The sequence below is a fragment of the Myxocyprinus asiaticus genome, chromosome 22 (assembly GCF_019703515.2).
Source record: "Myxocyprinus asiaticus isolate MX2 ecotype Aquarium Trade chromosome 22, UBuf_Myxa_2, whole genome shotgun sequence".
Classification (NCBI taxonomy): Eukaryota; Metazoa; Chordata; class Actinopteri; order Cypriniformes; family Catostomidae; genus Myxocyprinus; species Myxocyprinus asiaticus.
Genome location: NC_059365.1, coordinates 46198192 through 46219543, shown reverse-complemented (window position 1 = coordinate 46219543; position 21352 = coordinate 46198192). Strand labels below are relative to the sequence as shown.

At 38.8% G+C, this 21352-nt stretch overlaps 1 protein-coding gene across 7 annotated transcripts in view; it reads left to right on the top strand.

The window, feature by feature from the left end:
* Positions 1 to 21352, top strand: part of rps6kal (ribosomal protein S6 kinase a, like) — a 101858-nt gene that overhangs the window by 16441 nt on the left and 64065 nt on the right. For all 7 annotated transcript variants that reach the window (XR_007892586.1, XM_051650579.1, XM_051650574.1 and 4 more), the window contains exons 4-9: positions 3606 to 3687; positions 9423 to 9503; positions 9722 to 9801; positions 15272 to 15378; positions 15734 to 15771; positions 17265 to 17407. Coding sequence is in view for 6 of the 7 variants with exons in the window: in XM_051650579.1 (XP_051506539.1) it covers positions 3606 to 3687; positions 9423 to 9503; positions 9722 to 9801; positions 15272 to 15378; positions 15734 to 15771; positions 17265 to 17407 (531 nt within the window). In the remaining variant the exon portion in view is untranslated. The remainder of the gene's footprint in view (positions 1 to 3605; positions 3688 to 9422; positions 9504 to 9721; positions 9802 to 15271; positions 15379 to 15733; positions 15772 to 17264; positions 17408 to 21352) is intronic.

The window sequence follows — 21352 nt, the reverse complement described above, 5'->3', positions numbered from 1 at the left end:
GATTAACGCATTTTACATAAAGCATAAACCATCACATACGCTGGTTGGAAATAGGGCTGAAACAATTAGTTGACGTTATCGACAACGTTGACAAAAAAAATTGTCGACACATTGTCGTTGTCGAATAGTCGTTTAATCTAATTAAACGTTACATGAGATCATATGAAACTCTAATGATGATGCATGAGAGCAGCACTGCAGCTTGCGCCTGACTGAGGAGAGGAAGAATTACACATCTCACAGTCCAGATGCACTCTAAACTTTCCAAACAGCTTCAGGGACCGGTTGCATAAAACTGTTTTAGAATAGGCTAGTCAGTCGTCTAAAATGTTGGTCTTAATTTTTTCAGTCAGTTGCATAAAAAGTTAGATCAGTCTAATTTAAGACCAAAATGTAAGACAGCACACCCCTAGGCTAACTTTGGTTTACATTTCCACGTTGCCATGGAAAATAACTGTCAGCTGAGCTAGTGGGGGCTTCAGTTGAGGGCTAAAAGGGGCTTGAGTTGAGACTTTGTAGAAGACTTTGATGATGGTAACAAAATGTCGTGTTTTTTATTATTTGGGTTAAAAATCACTCAATTTGTTCATTTAGAATCAATTTTAAAGCACTGTGTTCCACCTAATAAGCAAATATTTACAGCGAATGAAAACTATGTTTAGCATCCACTGTCGGCCATTTATCTTTTTTTAAAGCTGTTCAGTGTCATTTCCCACAATGCAGTGCAAATTAGACTGTCTTACTAAAGACAGCTGTGAGCTTGTTTTATGCAACAGGCTTTCTATGGCATCTTTAGCTAGTCAAACTAATTGTTAGATGCAGTCTTAAGGTAATGGCTATGTTTATGCAACCGGCCCTAGGTGATGTATGAGGAAATAATACAAAATAAGTAAATACAGAAATAAGCGGAGCTGGAGCTGCCGCTCCGCTGAAGCAAAACGTGTATCGAGCGTCTTCCCGGCGTTACATCTTTAATGCAGTTATATATATATATATAATAAATTTAAGTTATAGCATTATTAAAGCTCAAATAATAATGAAGCAAGTCATGTAAATAACTACAAACTCTGAAACTGGCATTTCTCTGTGTGGTCAGCGCCTCTTCTATGAGTTGCGCGAATGTCCCGATCTAATGGGGAGAGATTGAAACTTCACCCGGCTGAGGCACACACTGTTGCGGGATGCTCGTCCCTCGAGCACGCACGCTTGCTGCAGCTAGATTATAACATGATGGCTCGCGACTTATTGATTCATAATATATGTGTCACTGTGTATTTCTTATCGTGAAGAAAATTGGCAATACATAGCTTCATTAATAAGAGAGCATTGTTGTTTTTGTTCTTAGTTAAAGATGGATCGAACTGAACAAAAAGGTGAGAGAGGGTAGTCTTAACCTCATTATACACTGCAACAAAATACATTTTTGATTTGTTTTTGTTTTGGCTTGTTTTCCAAAAATAATATCTAAAACTCATTTAACTTTAGCAGCATACATAAATTTACTTTAGCAGCTATACTGCAGAAGAAAAAATTGTTATCTGAGAATGTTGAATATAATATTAAAAATACAACTATTTTAAAATATCTAATAAAAATCCTTGAAAAAAGATGCATTCACCTGAGAAGCAGCATATAAGATATTTAAACTTGGTTTTAGAGAATAGATCTTGAAAATAAGTATATAGTCTTTACTGCACTCACAGAAGTATAACCAAGTGAAAAAATACACTTATATACAAAATACACTTACATTTAAGATGCATTCTGTTAAAGAAAGTCTAAATATCTTATGCTGCTTCTCAAGCAAATGTATCTTGTTTTAAGGATTTGTAGACCATTTTAAATGGAAAACAAGACAAAAACACTAACAATAGGATTTTTTTTTGCAGTGAATTTCTTTACTGAATTAAACTTAAGTATTTTTTTTTCCTTTAATTCAGTGAATGTCATTTATAGGTATTTTTAAAAGATGATTTTGTCCTCTTTATTGTAAGCACGTTTAATACAACCTTTTAAGTCGGGGCACAAGCTGAATAGTCGGTTAAGAGCTAATGATTAATCGTTGCAATAATCGCAGAATAGTCTAATAATCTAATAATCGTTAGATTAGTCTTATCAAAATAATAGTTAGTTGCAGCCCTAGTTGGAAAGTCATTACACTGACGCACACCACAAGAACACACATAACGGCTGTGCCAGTAATCTAATGATGGGGAAAGGACCTCTTAATGTTATTTGTTGTACAAAACAAGCCATGGGTCTTGTGATAGAAATCAAGTACTTTGCAGCCTCTGTAATGCACAATTTAATAACCACAGAAACTTGTCAAGTCTTAACTATCACCAAAACACAGAATGAGACTTTGTCTGCAGCGCTTCTGATGTGGAGTTCAAAGCGATTTAATCACGATTTAAAATGTTAATCGATTGACAGGACTAATATTTATTCAACAAGAAATGGACTCATGTCTCCTGATTATCTGAATCAGTTTCTTATATGTTTTTCAGTGTTTTGTGTAGTGGTCGACCGATATATTGCTAAGGCCAATTAATCGGCCAATATGTTGTTGTTTTTTAAATGATCTGCCCATTGGTGTCTTAAGCCGTGGTGGCACAGAGAATCACCTGCTTGCATGTGAAGGAGCCGTCTGAGACATCTAAATGACCAATCACAGTTTTTGTTGTTACGTGCCATTGTTTTACCACAATAATAGACCGATTTGAAACGGTTTTATTTAAACATTCCCGCATATCAGAGCCGCAGCAGACAAGTATGAACTCATGATGTTTAAAGTGCTCGCATTTCATTCCCTCTTGCTGTCTTCTCAACAGTACCATGTAAATGTTAAATTTCTTGTCTAATGATAAAAAGGCAAATATCAATAACATTTCTAACATATATGTCTGCAAATATGCGGATATTTTGTTTAAACAGATTTAATTCACAAACCGCACGAAACTTCTGCAAATCCATTTTCTTCCTGTGCAGCGATCGTATTCCTCTGAAGCATGTTTTATTAATTCCTTCTGACTCACGAATGTAGCGCGCCGGTCAGTCCATAACACTCCAAGCAGGTGATCCGGGCCGAGTAAGCTGCTAGCTGTATCCGCACAACAGTAAGAGAGCAACTTCAAAGTAAAAATACTTCACGTGTGCTTTAAGTAAATGTAACATTACTGTGCACTGTATGTCAGTTAGTTTGATTCTGTCTTTTGTGAGATAATGCGCACAAAAAAAATAAAAAAATAAAACATATATATATATATTATTATTTTTACAAAGTTAAAGTTTTGTGTGAAAGTTTCAGTAAATATAATGCTAAATAAAAGTTAGTTAATTTTTTAGACAATTTGTGTATTATATGTATGTCATTTATTATTATATTGAATTGTGTGATATATAAGCCTATCAGCCACACTGCTCTCTGGATATCAGAATCAGCCAATTAAAAAAAAAACATGCGTAGACCTCTAGTTGTGTGAACTATCATGTTCTGTGTTCATATATTCGGATATTGAGGACATGAAGTCTTTGTTGTACATCATGTAGTTTGTTGTGTCCTGTATGTAAAGTGAGAGGTGACCTGTGAATTGTCCTGACCTCAGGTGTTTCTGGTGCGGAAGTTAATTGGTCCAGACGCCGGTCAGCTGTATGCAATGAAAGTGCTCAAAAAGGCATCTTTAAAAGGTGAGTGTCATCATTAGTGTTAAGCCCCGCTCACACTGACAGTGTTTTGATTACTGGAGCTAGTTGCTGTACTGTCGGTCACTAGTATGCGTTCCTGCTGCTGGTCGCCATGGCATTATTGGTGACCTGCACAACTGGCCATAGCTTTGAAAATATATATATAGTATATACTGTGTGTGTGTGTGTGTGTGTGTATGTATGTATATATATATATATATATTACACACTGATGAGCCAAAACATTATGACCACTCACAGGTGAAGGGAAAAACATTGATCATCACCTAACAAGGCCACAGGTCAAGGTCTGGGTAGGTTCGATGGTTAGTGAAAAGTCAGTTCTCATAGTCAACGTGTTGAATGCAGGAGAAATGGGCAGGAGTAAAGACCTGTGCAACTTTGACAAGGGCCAAATTATTATGGCCAGATGACTGGGTCAGAGCATCTCTGAAACGGCAAGGCTTGTAGGGTGCTCCCGGTCAGAAATGGTGGAATGTGTCCCAACACAGTACATCACACCCTGCTGCGTATGGGGATGCGTAGTGGCACATGATGACCCCTATCCACCATCGAAAGCGCATACAATGGGCTCACGAGCATCGGAACTGGACCTTGGAGCAGTGGAAGAAGGTCACCTGGTCCGATGAGTCCCATGTTTTTTACATCACATGGATGACCTTGTATGTGTGCGCCATTTACCGGGAAGTGATGGCACCAAGATGCACTTTGAGAAGACGACAAGCTGGTGGCGGGAGTGTGATGCTCTGGGGATGCTTTTCTGCTGGGAAACCCTGGGTCCAGCCATTCATGTGGATGTCAGTTTGACACGTATCACCTACATAAACATTGTTGCAGACCAGGTACACCCCTTCATGGCAATGGTATTCCCTGTTGGAAGTGGCCTCTTTCAGCAGGATAATGCGCCTTGCCACACTGCACACATTGTTCGGGAATGGTTTGAGAAACATAATGAAGAGTTCAAGGTGTTGCACTGGCCTCCAAATTCCCCAGATCTCAATCCGATTGAGCATCCGTGGGATGTGCTGGACCAACAAGTCCGATCCATGGTGTCGCCACCTCACAACTTGCAGGACTTGATGGATCTGCTGCTAATGTCTTCATGCCAGATACCACAGGACACCTTCAGGGGTCTTGTAGAGTCCATGCCTCGGCAGGTTGGCGCTGTTTTGGCGGCACGCAGAGGACCAACAACATATTGGGCAGGTGGTCATAATGTTTTGGCTCATCAGTGTGTATATATTATATAGAAGGGATGCACGATATATATCGGCAGCCGATATATTATTGGCCGATAACCTTAAATCAAAATATTATTATTGTGCCGCTAATGGAATTACCACCGACATTTTAGCTGATTAATTTGTTATGGTTTATTTGCTTGAGGCTGAGAATGTCTGACTGCCTGCAAAGTCTTTCCTTCAAGCAGAGACTCGGGCAGCCCTAAGCGACAGTGTGCTTGTGCAGAGCCAATCTCCTATCACTCTGTAAGGATTATTTCAACATCTCTGCATCTTATGTTTTTTTGGGTTTGGTATTAATTCAGGATCATCTACTGTGAGTAACAACATGCCATTTCCCATATTCTGTTTATGCTTTGAGGCAATAAACGAAAACTCGGCAAAAACATGTATGTATTTTACTTGGGGGCAATCATTTTCTCATTACTTGATGAAAAATAAACAGAATCTGGGAAATTGCACATTGTTACTTGCAGCATGGCAATGCGATTAAACCAAGCCCCAAAACAACCTAACACGGTTCAAAGATCTTGAAAAAAGTTTCACAGAGTGACTTGGGATGGCTAAAAACACTAGTTTTGAGTGAAACAAATTTGCTTGTTGTATTTTACGAGTTGAGACTTTTATAATGTTATGACTAATGACTGTTCAATCTGTATTATGTTACCTGTTCCAATTATGATTGTTGTGTTCACATTTCATAAGTTATACAGTGGAACTATTAGAGATGAGTGCTGTAGTCTATGAAACACACAAACCACCACTGCACACACAGTCTGGCTGCTATAATAAATATTATAACATGTATACAAAGTTTAGGGTTTGTTGTGTATTTTGTTGTTTTCATGTTCTTTACATGCTGTTTATAACCTCATTTTGGTTTAATGCATTATTACAGCTGTTTGAATTATTCTCTGTCAGTGAGTCATTAGAATTACCGTAAACACTCATATAAATGGGCACCATACAATTTATGCAAGTGTATTATCATTTATTTCTCATTCAAATCAGTATTTATCTGTAATATAGGAACATTTCTGGTTCATGTTACATCTGCCAAACCTTAAAAAGCAGCAAGTCCAAATTCCAAGCTTTTAAATGACACACATCTTTCAAATGAGAAGCTTTTAATGAAATGGCTTGCAGTTCCAAGTTAAAGGTTTTAAAAAAAAAAAAAGAAAAAAAAAAAAAAGAAAATTAAATATCGGTTATCAGTATCGGCCACAATGAGCTATGAATTATCGGTTATCGGAATCAACCCAGAAATTCCATATCAGCATGCTTATTATATACAGTAGGCCTGTTGAGATTATTACATTATCACCTGACTGTGATTATTTGAAATAACTATGATTTATTGTGCGCTTCAAATTCATTTTACTGTCCACATAAGGGGAACACTGTTTTTGTCTCATTTTCCTGTTATATCATTATGTGAACACTTCAAATTAACTCCAACCCTCTGTCTTATGCAAGCAGTATCTGTGAAAGGATTTTTATACTGAACATGTTACACACATAAAGTGCTCCAGTTTCACTTTCATTTTCGTTTTTGTTATGGTTAATATTCCTGGTCATTGCGGGTTCAGATACACATTGTTAATGACACACAGTGACAGATGCCAGGTTACTTCATTACTGTGGAGATGAATGAAAGCACATATTTTTAGATACACACAGAATCTCAAATGTCTTCCCTGAATGTAAAGAAACAGGGCTTCAGGCTGCGACTAAATGGTCACATTTTGCTGCTTAGTGCAACTTAATTTGGTAAGAAGTCGCATCGGTGCAAATGCAAAATTGCCCAACTTTTTGTGGTGCACATGGGAAACACCGAAAACCAAATACTCCAAAAAAAAAAAAAAAAAAAAAAGTGTGATGAAACGGGGGTACACATTTAAATTTTTCAGAGCATCCACCGGCTGCAGCAGTAGTAAACACAGCGCAAGTCACAGTACCCACATAAAGGGTCCTGAAGCTAATTGAAACCAGATTAAACCACCCCGACATTCTAAACAGCAGTGACGAGGTAAACAGCAAAACATGGTGCCATGCACAATGGTATTTACTATAAGACTTTTCAATCCACACTTCGCCACCCTTATAGAAGTTTACCTTGCAGTGACTGTAGTTGCATTAACTGTAAAAACGATGGTGTTTTGGCAGAAATGTTGTATATGTTTATAATAAATGTTACTATTATCATATTTGTGTTAAATATTGTATATTAGGGGAATATTAGTCACACTTTAGTTTCTACATGTGTTTAGGATACTGTTAGTTAATACAGATTAACATTATCATCCATAGTTAATTTGTTTAGAAATCATAATTACATCTGACCATGGAAATGAGAAAGCATGGTTTTACCTGTGATTACCATAATCTTACTAATACCACAGTTAAACAAGTGGATACTATGCAAGAAGTAGGGCAAGTACAAAGGAGAAGAAAAAAAAAAAAACATTTAAAGCTTGGACCCAATTAATTAAGGATGAAGCTATGATTTTTTTTTTTCCCTTTGTCAACATGTTCATTTCTAAAGGCCCAGGTATACTTCACGTGTTCTGTTCCGTCCCGCGCACAGTTGTGTGCGCACAGCTTTGAAAGTATACCTCAACTGTGCGTGTTGCCACAGAGCACTCAGTGACAGGACATCCAGGCACAAGAACAAGTGCTGGTGCCATCTCAACAGTCAACCTTGTGCATGCGTGTTTGTCTGTGCACAGTCCGCGCGGACAGAAAACTCTGGCTGCACGGACACTCCTGATGACGAAATTTACATCACACGGACTGTGTGCGGACCGTCGCGGAACATGGACAGGCGGAGTATACTTTAGGCTGAATGAACTTAAGTAAAAAATAAGAGCTGGATAAAAGGAAAACCATATCAGTTATGGAGACCTGTCAGAATATTTGAACATAACCCTACATAAATTAGGTTTAAATTAACTTTGTGCATTTGTGATTCAATAATAATATCACTATTTTCAATGGTTTCTGTTCTTTTATTTATTTTATTTCAATTTAAAGGCCATAAAACCCACTGGTGCTACCAAATCAAGTGCTGGTGCCACTATCTGTACAACGTGGCTCCAGTGCCACTGCTCCAAAATGTTAGTCTGGAGCCCTATAATATAACAATTCAGGTTAGCTGGGTTCTAAAAACAACATTGTAAACGTAAAGTTGACCAAAAAAGATCTTTTATGTAATTTTGAGCACGGTGAAGAAAGCTTTCAGTAGCATTTACACTTTTAGTTTAGCATAGCATGGTTACAATCGGTTAGCTAACAGTGCTTAAGACCTGAACGTCTCCAGAGTGAGGAAACATGCAGGTAGAATCACTCTGGACCCCACACACCCTGCCCACTCCCTCTTTGAACTGTTGTCCTCTGGCCAGCGCTACCGAGCACTCAGTGACAGGACATCCAGGCACAAGAACAGTTTTTACCCTCAGGCCATTTTCCTTCATGAACAAACTTCCTAAATCCATATTTTCAAAAGCGATATACTGGAAGTGTCGGTGAGAAACAGGTCAATATTTAACTCCTTTTTTTTTATTAATCTCCTCTTTCACTTTCACATCTGAAAGTCACTTGTTGCGCCTGTTTAGTTTCACTTTAGCAAGTGAAAGTGAAGTGCAGATTGATAGTATAAAAGGTCTTAAATATTGATCTGTTTCTCACCCACATCATATCACTTCTATCACTTTTTCTTTAGGGAGGTATATCACACTAGCTATCTTATTAAAACTCATATAATATCATATTACTCCTATAATATTTTGTCAGTAAATATCCTTTTTTGTGTTTGTGTCTGGTGGCATACACAACACCTCAGCAAATGATGGTAAACCTCTCACCTTTTTCTCTTTCCTTTTTGCATCATGGGACATGTCATTCCTGTGCTTTTGCAGAGTTGAAGCCTGGGAGAAAAGCAGTTCTAAAAACAAATATGCGATCATCCTCCATAGCGCATCCGCTCCAATGTTTTTCTCTCACGTCGTCGACGTATTTGTTATATACATTCAAGCACCAGAGTAGAAAAAGAAACGGTAACCATGCCAACTGGATCAGCACGGAACGGCATGATTTCGCAATGAGAACCATTCAGCCTGATGGTGGAAAAGCCATATAGTACACTTTAAGAAGTGTGACAATCTGTGTGATGATGAATCATCATAATCACAATTATTTGAATGAATATTAATTATCAGCCATATTTGATAATGGTCATAGATATTATTAAAATAAGATATGAATAAAAATGACTTGACTTGAAAGCACCTTCCTGTATGTGAACAGGGACAGATCATGTAGAACAGTGAAATCGCTCACAGTAACCTCTCCACAACAGTTTCTCACAGTAGACGTATCATGTGTGCTCCACTTTGTCAGTGTGAATGACCCTTGCTTGCTCATGTCCGGTGTGATGAGTTGCATGTTTATTCCTCACACATGTTTGTTGTGTTGCAGTGAGGGACAGAGTTCGCACGAAGATGGAAAGAGATATTCTGGTGGAGGTCAATCATCCTTTCATTGTGAAGTTGCACTATGGTAAGACTTGTGTGAACAGCCTGAGCTCATTCAACCATCTCTACTTCTGGGAAACATTGACAAGACTTGAGAGAAGCTGTTTTTTGTTTTTTTTATTCCTTTCCATGTGTACTGATCTCTTATTGGTTTATTTGCTTGACACAGACTATTGATTCAGCCCATCATAATTGTGACATACCAATGTGTGCATCTAATATTGTTTTTCCACTCACTTGCAGCCTTTCAGACAGAAGGGAAACTCTATTTAATTCTGGATTTTCTCAGGGGTGGGGATGTATTTACACGTTTATCCAAAGAGGTAAGCATTTGTAGCTTGTTCTGCTCTAACTTAAAAATCTTTCACTGCCTGATTTAATGTATCTGAGACACTAACAAAAAATGACTAAAAACACATCTTTTCCATGAGCACTTAACCAGTCATTAAAAAAAAACACTTTTCATACCACTGTCTCAAGATGATTTGCTTATGATTTCCTCTTTTGTAAGTCGCTTTGGATAAAAGCGTCTGCCAAATGAATAAATGTAAATATAACTAACTAAACTCCACAAATGACTGCTTATGGTATCTTTCCCTAGACAATAATCTCAAACAATTGATGGTTTTTAATGAATGTACAAATGTATTATAACAAAGTTTAATGACCTTTGCCCCTTATTGATATTGTTAAATTATAAACTTGAGGCCTATTCACACAATGAGCAATGTGACAAAATAGCTTATACAGTGGCACCATTGAATGCTCCATTCTGATTGGTTTACAATTATTCCTTGCATAAATCACAGATTAATCTTTTCACACGGATGATGCAAATTGTCTCAGAGAAAGTTCACATACCTGAACAAAAGGAAAGCACACACTTGTTATTCTCATGCTTTTATACAAAATAGAATCCATCGCTGACATATAACTGAATGTTGGAATGGAAAATAAAATAGTGATGGCATGATATAGGAATATATCATGCCATCACATTAGGAATATACACCGATCAGCCACAACATTAAAACCACCTGCCTAATATTGTGTAGGTCCCCCTCGTGCCACCAAAACAGCGCCAACCCGCATCTCAGAATAGCATTCCGAGATGATATTCTTTTCACCATAATTATACAGAGCGGTTATCTGAGTTACCGTAGACTGTGTCAGTTTGAAACAGTCTGGCCAATCTCTGTTGACCTCTCTCATCAACAAGGCATTTCCATCCACAGAACTGCCACTCATTGGATATTTTTTGTTTTTGGAACCATTCTGAGTAAATTCTAGAGACTGTTGTGTGTGAAAATCCCAGGAGATCAGCAGTTACAGAAATACTCATACGAGCCCGTCTGGCACCAACAATCATGCCACGGTCCACATCACTTAGATCAAAATTTTTCCCCATTCTGATGGTTGATGTGAACATTAACTGAAGATCCTGACCTGTATCTGCATGATTTTATGCACTGCATTGCTGCCACACGATTGACTGATTAGATAATCGCATGGATGATTGTTGGTGCCAAATGGGCTGGTTTGAGTATTTCTGTAACTGCTGATCTCCTGGGATTTTCACACACAACAGTCTCTAGAATTTACTCTGAATGGTGCCAAAAACAAAACTTTTCTAGTGGTAGTGCTGTCGACTGAAATGCCTTGTTGATGACAGAGGTCAACAGAGACTGGCCAGACTGGTTTGAACTGACAAAGTCTAGGGTAACTCAGATAACCGCTCTGTACAATTGTGGTGAGAAGAATATCATCTCAGAATGCTATTCTGAGATGCAGGTTGGCACTGTTTTGGCGGCACGAGGGGGACCTACACAATATTAGGCAGGTGGTTTTAATGTCAAATCAAATCACTTTTATTGTCACAATCATATACACAAGTGCAATAGTGGGTGAAAGTCTTGGGTGCAGTTCCGAGCAACATAGTCATGACAGTGATGAGACATATACCAATTTACAATAAACAGATTTACACATCACAATTTACATATATAATATACACATAATTACACACAACACAATATACAAATAATAATATACAAAGTACAGTATACAATACACACAATATAGAATACACATTATACAATAAATAGTATATATAGTGTGTGTATATATATATATATATATATATATATATATATATATATATATATATATATATATATATATATATAATAAACAGTAGTTTGTTTTGTACTGTATTGACATTTAGGCTGTCGGTTGATAGTCAGTTGCCAGTGTATTGTTAAGAGAGAATATAATTTATGACAGTCCGGTGAGAGATAATAAGATTAATAAAGTGCAGTGCTGATGTATATTGATCGTGAGAGATCAAGAGTTCAAAAGTCTGATTGCTTGGGGGAAGAAGCTGTCATGAAGTCGGCTGGTGCGGGTCCTGATGCTGCGATACCATCTGCCTGATGGTAGCAGTGAGAACAGCCCATGGCTCGGGTGGCTGGAGTCTTTGATGATCCTCCGAGCTTTTTTCACACACCGCCTGGTATATATGTCCTGGAGGGAGGGAAGCTCACCTCCGATGATGTGTCTGGCAGTTCGCACCACCCTTTGCAGGGCTTTGCGGTTGTGGGCGGTGCGATTGCCGTACCAGGCAGTGATGCAGCCAGTCAGGATGCTCTCTACAGTGCTGGTGTAGAACCTTGTGAGGATGTGGCGGTTCATTCCAAACTTCCTCAGCCGTCTCAGGAAGAAGAGGCGCTGATGAGCCTTCTTCACAACGGCCTCAGTGTGGACGGACCATGTGAGTTCCTCAGTGATGTGGACATCGATGAACTTGAAGCTGCTGACTCTCTCCACCGGTACTCCATTGATGGTGATGGGAATGTTGTGGCTAATCGTGTATACTGCCAATATATTCAGTATACAGTATATAATCAGGAATATATGCCATCAATAATATTGACAATAATAGTGTGGTGCTGTTAGTAATAATTATAGCACAGCTGTTGTAATAGTATGTATAGTGTATGGTATGTTTTTATCTATAAAACATATCACATTACCATTTAGTTTTTCACTTGTTTGTTGCAGCTGTGGCTTTTTATGTTCCTTGTATTTCGAGACCAACAACACAGATTCCAGACAGGTCACCCAAAAGCTTATTGTTCAGTCCAATTTTTTAGCAAGTGAACCAAAAAATTGCCCTGTGTAGCGGGAAAAAATAGGTTGCCCTATTCCAGGGCAAATTTTCATTGTGTTTTGTTCTTTTCACAGTGAAAATTCATGCTATGTGTGAGTAGGCCTTCAGTCTGTGCTAACCAACTTCATCAGCAACGCTGTGTTTCAAGACCTTAAAGCAATTTTCTGTTTATTATGTCTGTAGGTTTCTTGTTGTTTCACTGTTTCTGAATGTTGCAAGCAGTTATGGAAAATTTTACTTTTAGAAGTACTACTTTTAATCAAAGTAATTGTTACAAAATTACTTATTATGGAAAAGCAATGCATTACTTCTGCTTTAAAGAGTGTGTGGGTAAGCAGTTTCTGGTGTGTTCATGTAGATGTTTTAATATTTGAAGACACCTTTAGTCATTATTTTACTCAGAAATTACTGCAGGGTCAGATTGGCCATCGGGAGATTCTGGACTTTTCCCGCTGGGCCTGTGGGCCACTAGCAGACTGATGAACATTATGATATATACAGTATATAAGATTTAAAAAGCCAAAAATGAAATGAATAAATCTCTTTTAAAATATTAAAAAATCGCATATGTACAATATATTTAATTTTAAAATAAAAACGACCCCCATAATGCTTCATTCCTGAACGTTTCACGTGTCCATCTTTAACGTTGAATCAAAGAGGATCGAAGAGGGGCTGTTTGCATCGAATGCGCATCGAATGTGCCCTTTTGCTACAAAAAAGCTAGATGCTGTGCAATGACTAGAACAGAACACAAGCATCTTGAGACGTGTTTTTAGCCATTTAATTTTTTTATTTTTTTTTTTATCCCCGTTTTAAATCTCTTAATTTGGATTTAAATCAATTCCCACTACTTGGTGGCGCGGTTACTCACTTCAGTCCGGGTGGCGGAGGACAAGTCTCAGTTGCCTCTGCTTCTGAGACGGTCAATCTATGCATCTTATCACATGGCTCGTTGTGCATGACACCACGGAGACTCTCGACATGTGGAGGCTCCACGATCCACGCACAACTCACCACGCGCCCCATTGAGAGCGAGAACCACTAATCGCGACCATGAGGAGGTTACCCCATGTGACCTATGCGCCCCATTGAGAGCGAGAACCACTAATCGCGACCATGAGGAGGTTACCCCATGTGACCTATGCGCCCCATTGAGAGCGAGAACCACTAATCGCGACCATGAGGAGGTTACCCCATGTGACTGTACCCTCCCTAGCAACCAGACCAATTTGGTTGCTTAGGAGACCTAGCTGGAGTCACTAAGCACACCCTGGATTTTAACTCGAGACTCCAGGGGTGGTAGTCAGTGTCAATACTCGCTGAGCTACCCAGGCCCCCTTAAGTTCTTTTTAACGTGTCACTGTGTCTAAACAAATGCAGCACACCTGCATGAGAAGAACAACAACAAGACACTTCACAACAGTCAAAGACATCTGTTTACTTTAGCCCATATTTACATAGGAAAACAACTGAAAAACAGCGCGGACGGATGCAAAAATTTACAATTGGTCTTGCCTACAAGTTCTAAGTACATTATGCTGGCACTGCCTAAGTGGCATGTGAGAGCAGGTTTACACTGAAGTTCCTAAAAAAGCAGACTTGATAAACCGGATTGTTCTCCTACAATGACTATTTATTCAAGGTAAGAAGAAATTGTTTATTTTTTTGCATTCCCACCGTGGCATTAGTTGTGTGAAATCTTATGTATTGGATTTGAAATTGCATTGCGTCATAGGGCCTCAGTATCAGCAGTTGTGGGAAATACTTTTCTGACTTTACAGTCTTTACTGAAATTAATGAAGTTATCTATAAAAATGTGTGACAAAATTATTTTGAATATTGCCATTCAAACTTTTTGGTTTCCTAAATAGTTAAACACATTTTTGTTATTGCTATTAGCCTATTTATCATCCAGCTGCATAAAGATAAAGAAGATTCCAAATGGAATATATTACCCTCCGAAGGGCACTTTGAAGGGAGAACGATCATGATAGTCATGCTGTAAAACTGCTTCAAACAGAATTTCCAATTAAAATGACAGCAGTGGACCAGGAAAATAAAAAATTGGCACTCCATGTCAAAAAGCTTGCAGACCCCTGGAATACGGCAATGGGATGATCACTTCTGAATGGAACACACCTTAAACGAGGTTGTGTGTCGTGTGTTATAACAGTTTCAATGTGTCGTCAGTTACATCAGTCAGTGACTCATAGCATGGCTCGATCTATTCTATTTATGCGCAACACCCATATATAAATCAATAATAATAAATACTACTATTATTAATAATAATAATAGATATATTAGATATCTGTGGTGAAACCTATGTTCAGTAAAATGTTGTCTCCCAATGCGACCCTGCGTTACTGTATTACTCGTGTTACCCCCCATACTGAATATTGCATCTTACATCAACATGTCAGTTTTTGCAACCCCCTCTTAATTATAATTATTTTTATTTTTTTCTCTCATTAAATTAGGCTAATATCCATCAGCTTGACTAATTAACATTTTAGGACAAATATCAGTACTTTAGTACATTTTGGCTTCTGTTTCTTTGTGGTTATGTGTATTGATTTGTGATCTTTGATGAGAGAGTAAATTTGTCCAGTTCTTACTAGGTTATGTTTACAGAGGAGGATGTGAAATTCTACCTTGCAGAGCTGGCACTTGCATTGGATCACCTACATAACCTAGGCATTGTTTACAGAGACCTGAAGCCTGAAAAGTAAAGTATCCCCCTTAACCTCCTACCTTATTTCTTTTCTCTTTCTCTCTTTAGTTGTTTAAGTCATAAGGAGTATGTAACAGTAAGTTTATTCCTTAGTAGATGTGTCCTTTGACAGAGTGAAACTGTTAAAAGTAAAAACCGCAGATCTCCCACTCTTTCTTTCTGACCACTCACCCATCCTCTATTTTTTATCTTTTATTAAATAAAGATGGTCCTATGTGACAGAACTGATGTTCAAGATATAATAAAGAGGTTTCAAAGGACTTTTATAATTCTCCCTCTTATTATGTTACTGTTGTTTAGTTCATGTATTTTTGTATCTGTATTGGAGAAATCTGGTCTTAATTTTCAGCATTTTGCTTGATGAAGCTGGACATATCAAGTTAACAGGTACGTATTGTTGTGTCACCTTATTATATCACTTCCCTGCCTGTTGAATGTGTGCATGTAGATAAAGGCAAAGTTGGTGTGTATTATATCTACTATTAGGTCCAAAACATACTCTACCCAAGTATGCGAATGCATCCGCTTATACTGTAGTGACACAAGCTTAATTTTTCACATGTGGTTGTGTTCTGATATGTGGCACGCTTTGCGTAACTCTATATAGTGCAGCAGTACCCACCCACTTTTTCAGCCATTTTGGTTCCGAATGCATTTTTCCCATAAATTTTTTCCATAGGAATTTTATTAAATATTTAATAAAAGTGTTCCAAGCCATGAAGCAAACCAACCCTCACCGAAGTGAATCACAACAAACTTTGATTTGAAGAAAAAAAATCAGGCTAAAAGACAAAGGTAGACTTAAACTTAAGGTCTTTAATGATGGAATGAACTACAATCCCATGAAGCACTGCCAAAAGGGCACAGAAACTAAATTTGTATTTTTAACTTAAATAGTAACAGACTTTAAAATATATTTCAAATTTCTATATCAGTTAGGAGAAAAAGCTACAAGACATCAGGGATCACCAGATTTTAAATGAACATAGTCTCCTAAGTCCACCTGATGGCACAATGTACATATAAACAAAAAAGAAATATGTTATATTGTATATGGAGAAGAACATAGGCTACCTAACAAAAATGCATTCCACAAAAATATAAATAAAATTATAAAATCAAAAGATTTTTAGCCAGTTCATATTGTCAAAGCTTTTGTAAAACGATAGAAGAAACACTACTACCGGTACTACCATGTTAATCATAGCGGTGGTACCATAGTGTTTTTACTTGATTACAGTTGGATGAACGGTAGTAATATTGCCAGGTAGTAGTGTTATTCGGTTGAAACAGATACTATTTAGCCCAAGACGGACCACTTGTATTAAAATCAGTGAGAGAAATTGGAGCACCCAATATGGCGGATGTAGAAAGGGAAGTCCCGCCTTATTGGTAAAAGAGCCAATCACCTTTTAGATACAGACATCGCCTGTCAGTCAACTCGAGAACGTGCATTAGCTGAATCAGCCTGAAAAAATTGTGCTTTTAGCATGACCTGAGCTTAACCACAATTTATGAGACCATGGTTGTCAGATTTAACTGATGATTTGAAATATGTTCTTTGATTGTAATCTTGACCAACCATTTTGGAGATTTCAGTCTTTACCCATTCCATTAGATAGGTGCTGTGCTTTTATGGCTCTTGCATCCGTAGGAAATAGCTGCACATACTTTTAGCATTTCTCTCCCATACTTGTGTAGAGTATGTTTCAGACTTGAGCGTTAAATGCTGAAATTTCTCTTCTAAAATGAGAATAAAATGATTGAGCCATATCATTCATATACAGTTAAGTCATATTTTGATGTGGCCATATGGGGCTATTTGTTTAGAGCTTTGTTACTTAATGCAAATACGATAATGTGAAATTGTGTTTTTACAGACTTTGGGCTCAGTAAAGAATCCGTAGATCAGGACAGAAAAGCATACTCTTTTTGTGGCACGGTGGAATATATGGCCCCTGAGGTGGTCAACAGAAGAGGTCACTCACAGAGTGCTGATTGGTGGTCTCTCGGCGTCCTGATGGTAGGAGCCCATCACACACTGACCATTTGCGATTTTTATCACTTCTGTTATCAATATTACTTTTAGATTGGGATTTTGCAGTTAAGTATATCTCTATGGGGTTCCCTCAGTCCGCTTGCATATTAAATCGTTCTTGACCACTCGATCAGCCAAAGTGTCCACTCGAAGTGGAGCACTAAGATTTGTCAGAGAGAAAAACATTGAGGAAGTATGCAGTTTGAATTCTTCCATCTTTACTCATGGGCACTCCGTTCAGGGCACAAAAATTTTGAGCCAATCACCTGAGTCTTAAATATGGTCAATGGAAAAGGAAAATGCTTTTTGGTAGCAGAATGATGTAGAGGAAGTTTGACCCAGTTTACTTACACTAGGGGTGTAATGGTTTAAATTCTGCACAGTTCCATTTGTATCACAGTTTTAGTTCACTGTTTCGGTATTGTATGGTTTTGCTATGTTCAGAAAAAAAAATATTACTGCCAAATCTAAAGTAAGAATACTCTATTTGGTAACAAACACTTCAACGGGTTTACCCTTATGAATAATCAAACCAAAGTTTAATTATGTTATCTGTAGTGAATTCATAGTAACCACAAAATTAAAATGGTTACTGTCATGGTTACAATATGTGACGGGGAGGAGAGTGGGGCCGGGCTGTGAGAACACACGGCCGGCCCTGAGGCGCCAGTTCGAGATAGAGAGAGAGAGAGAGACACGCAGCCGCGTTGCATGCGTGTCTGTTCGTTTATGTTTTATGTTCTTTTAAGTTCATTTTTATCATTAAATTTTACGTTGACTGTTCAGCCAGTTCCCGCTGTCTCCTTGCCCGTCCTTATACTGTTACACAATACTATAGTCAATTAATGGTTATTATATGGTATGGTAAATTATATAAAAACCATGATTTCTGCCAAGAAAACAATGGTGACAGCAGCCATTGTTACTTCAGTCATGGTTACAACAGTATTACTACAGTAAAACCATGGTTGATTTTCGTTTAGGCTCCTTAACAAAAAAAAAACAAAAAAAACTTTCTCTAATTACTAAATCAACATTTTAACTTTATACCTGCAGTATTATGCTCCATGCATCAACAAAGTGCATTTCAAACTCAACTCAACATAAACTCAGCAAAAAAAGAAATATCCTCTCACTTTCAACTGCTTTTATTTTCAGCAAACTAACATGTGTAAATATTTGTATGAACATAAAAAGATTCAACAATTAAGACATAAAATGAACAAGTTTCACAGACATGTGACTAACGGAAATGGAATAATGTGTCCCTGAACAAAGGGGGGGAGGGGTCAAAATCAAAAGTAACAGTCAGTGTCTGGTGTGACCACCAGCTGCATTAAGTACTGCAGCGCATCTCCTCCTCATGGACTGCACCAGATTTGCCAGTTCTTGCTGTGAGATGTTACCCCACTCTTCCACCAAGGCACTTGCAAGTTCCCGGACATTTCTGGGGGGAAAGGCCCTAGCCCTCACCCTCTGATCCAACAGGTCCCAGATGTGCTCAATGGGATTGAGATCCAGGCTCTTCACTGGCCATGGCCTGTCTTTCATGAAATCACGCACAGAATGAGCAGTATGGCTGGTGGCATTGTCATGCTGGAGGGTCATGTCAGGATGAGCCTGCCGGAAAGGTACCACATGAGGGAGGAGGATGTCTTCCCTGTAACGCAGTGTTGAGATTGCCTGCAGTGACAACAAGCTCAGTCCGATGATGCTGTGACACCATGACAGACCCTCCACCTCCAAATCGATCCCACTCCAGAGTACAGGCCTTGGTGTAACGCTCATCCTTCGACGATAAACGCAAATCCGACCATCACCCCGGTGAGACAGAACTGCGACTCGTCAGTGAAGAGCACTTTTTTCCAGTCCTATCTGGTCCAGCGAAGGTGGGTTTGTGCCCATAGGCGACGTTGTTGCCGGTAATGTCTGGTAAGGACCTGCCTTACAACAGGCCTACAAGCCCTCAGTCCAGACTCTCTCAGCCTATTGTGGACAGTCTGAGCACTGATGGAGGGATTGTGTGTTCCTGGTGTAACTCGGGCAGTTGTTGTTGCCATCCTGTACCTACATTTACATTTATTCATTTGGCAGATGCTTTTATCCAAAGTGACTTACAAAAGAGGAAAACATAAGCAAATCATCTTAAGGAGACAGTGGTATGTAAAGTGCCATATTTCAAAGTTTCACTATCATCAGAATGGTATTCAAAACAGAATAAAGTGCATCAGGAATTTTTTTATTTTTTTTTATTTTAATTTTTTTATAAATGACTGGTTAAGTGCTCATGGAAAAAATTTGTTTTTAGTAATTTTTTGAAGACAGAGAGTGAGTCAGCTTCACGGATGGAGTTGGGAAGGTCGTTCCACCAACGTGCTATGATGAAGCTGAAAGTCCGGGAAAGTGTTTTGGTGCCTCTTTGTGTTGGTACAACAAGGCGACGTTCCTTAGCTGACCGCAGGCTTCTAGTGGGTGCGTAGCTCTGCATAAATAATTTTAGGTATGCTGGAGCAGACCCAGTAACTGTTCTGTATACCAGCATCAGAGCCTTGAATTTGATACGTGCATCAACCGGCAGCCAGTGGAGAGAGACAAGGAGTGGTGTAACGTGCTCTCTTTGGTTCATTAAAGACCAGACGTGATGCTACATTCTGGATCATTTGCAGGGGTCTAACTGCACATGCAGGGAGTCCTGCAATGAGAGCGTTACAGTAGTCCAGTCTAGTTATGACAAGTGACTGGACAAGCAGTTGTGTGGCATGTTCAGAGAGGAAGGGTCTTATCCTCCTGATATTGTAGAGTGTAAATCTACATGATCTTACGGTCTTTGAGATGTTGTCTGTGAAATTTAGTCTCTTGTCGATGGTTACCCCTAGATTTCTGACCGATTTGGAAGGCGTTACTGTAGTTGCACCCAGCTGCACGGTGATGTTGTGTTCAACAGCAGGGTTGGCTGGAAAGACAAGGAGTTTAGTCTTGGCTGGGTTGAGTTGCAGGTGGTGCTCCTTCATCCAGGCCGAGATGTCTGCCAGGCAGGCAGAAATTCGAGCAGTCACTGTGGTGTCGTTGGGCTGGAAAGACAAGTAGAGTTGCGTGTCATCAGCGTAGCAGTGGTAAGAGAAACCATGTGCCTGAATGATGGGTCCCAGTGATGTTGTGTATATAGAGAAGAGAAGTGGCCCAAGCACTGATCCCTGAGGTACCCCAGTAAGTAGCTGATGTGGCTTGGATACCTCACCTCTCCAGGCTACCTTGAAGGACCTACCTGAGAGATAGGAGTTACCTGTCCCGCAGGTGTGAAATTCGGATGTACCGATCCTGTGCAGGTGTTGTTACACGTGGTCTCCCACTGCGAGGACGATTAGCTGTCCTTCCTGTCTCCCTGTAGTGCTGTCTTAGGCATCTCACAGTATGGACATTGCAATTTATTGCCCTGGCCACATCTGCAGTCCTCATGCCTCCATGCGGCATACCTAAGGCACATTCACGCAGATGAGCAGGGACCCTGGGCATCTTTCTTTTGGTGTTTTTCAGAGTCAGTAGAAAGGTCTCTTTAGTGCCCTAATTTTTTAAATTGTGACCTTAATTGCCTACCGTCTGTAAGCTGTTAGTGTCTTAACGACTGTTCCACAGGTGCATGTTCATTAATTGTTTATGGTTCATTGAACAAGCATGGAAAACATTGTTTAAACACTTTACAATTAAAATCTGTAAAGTGATTTGGATTTTTACAAAATGATCTTTAAAATACAGTGTCCTGAAAAAGGGACGTTTCTTTTTTTTGCTGAGTTTATATTAAACATTTCGGAAGCTGTAGCCTACATCACTATAGATGCCGTAACGTGACTTGTGTTTTAATCATATGTATTCCTTCTCTCTGTAGAAAGTTGACCCATGTAAAACACAGGCTGAGTGTATCGATCTACAGAG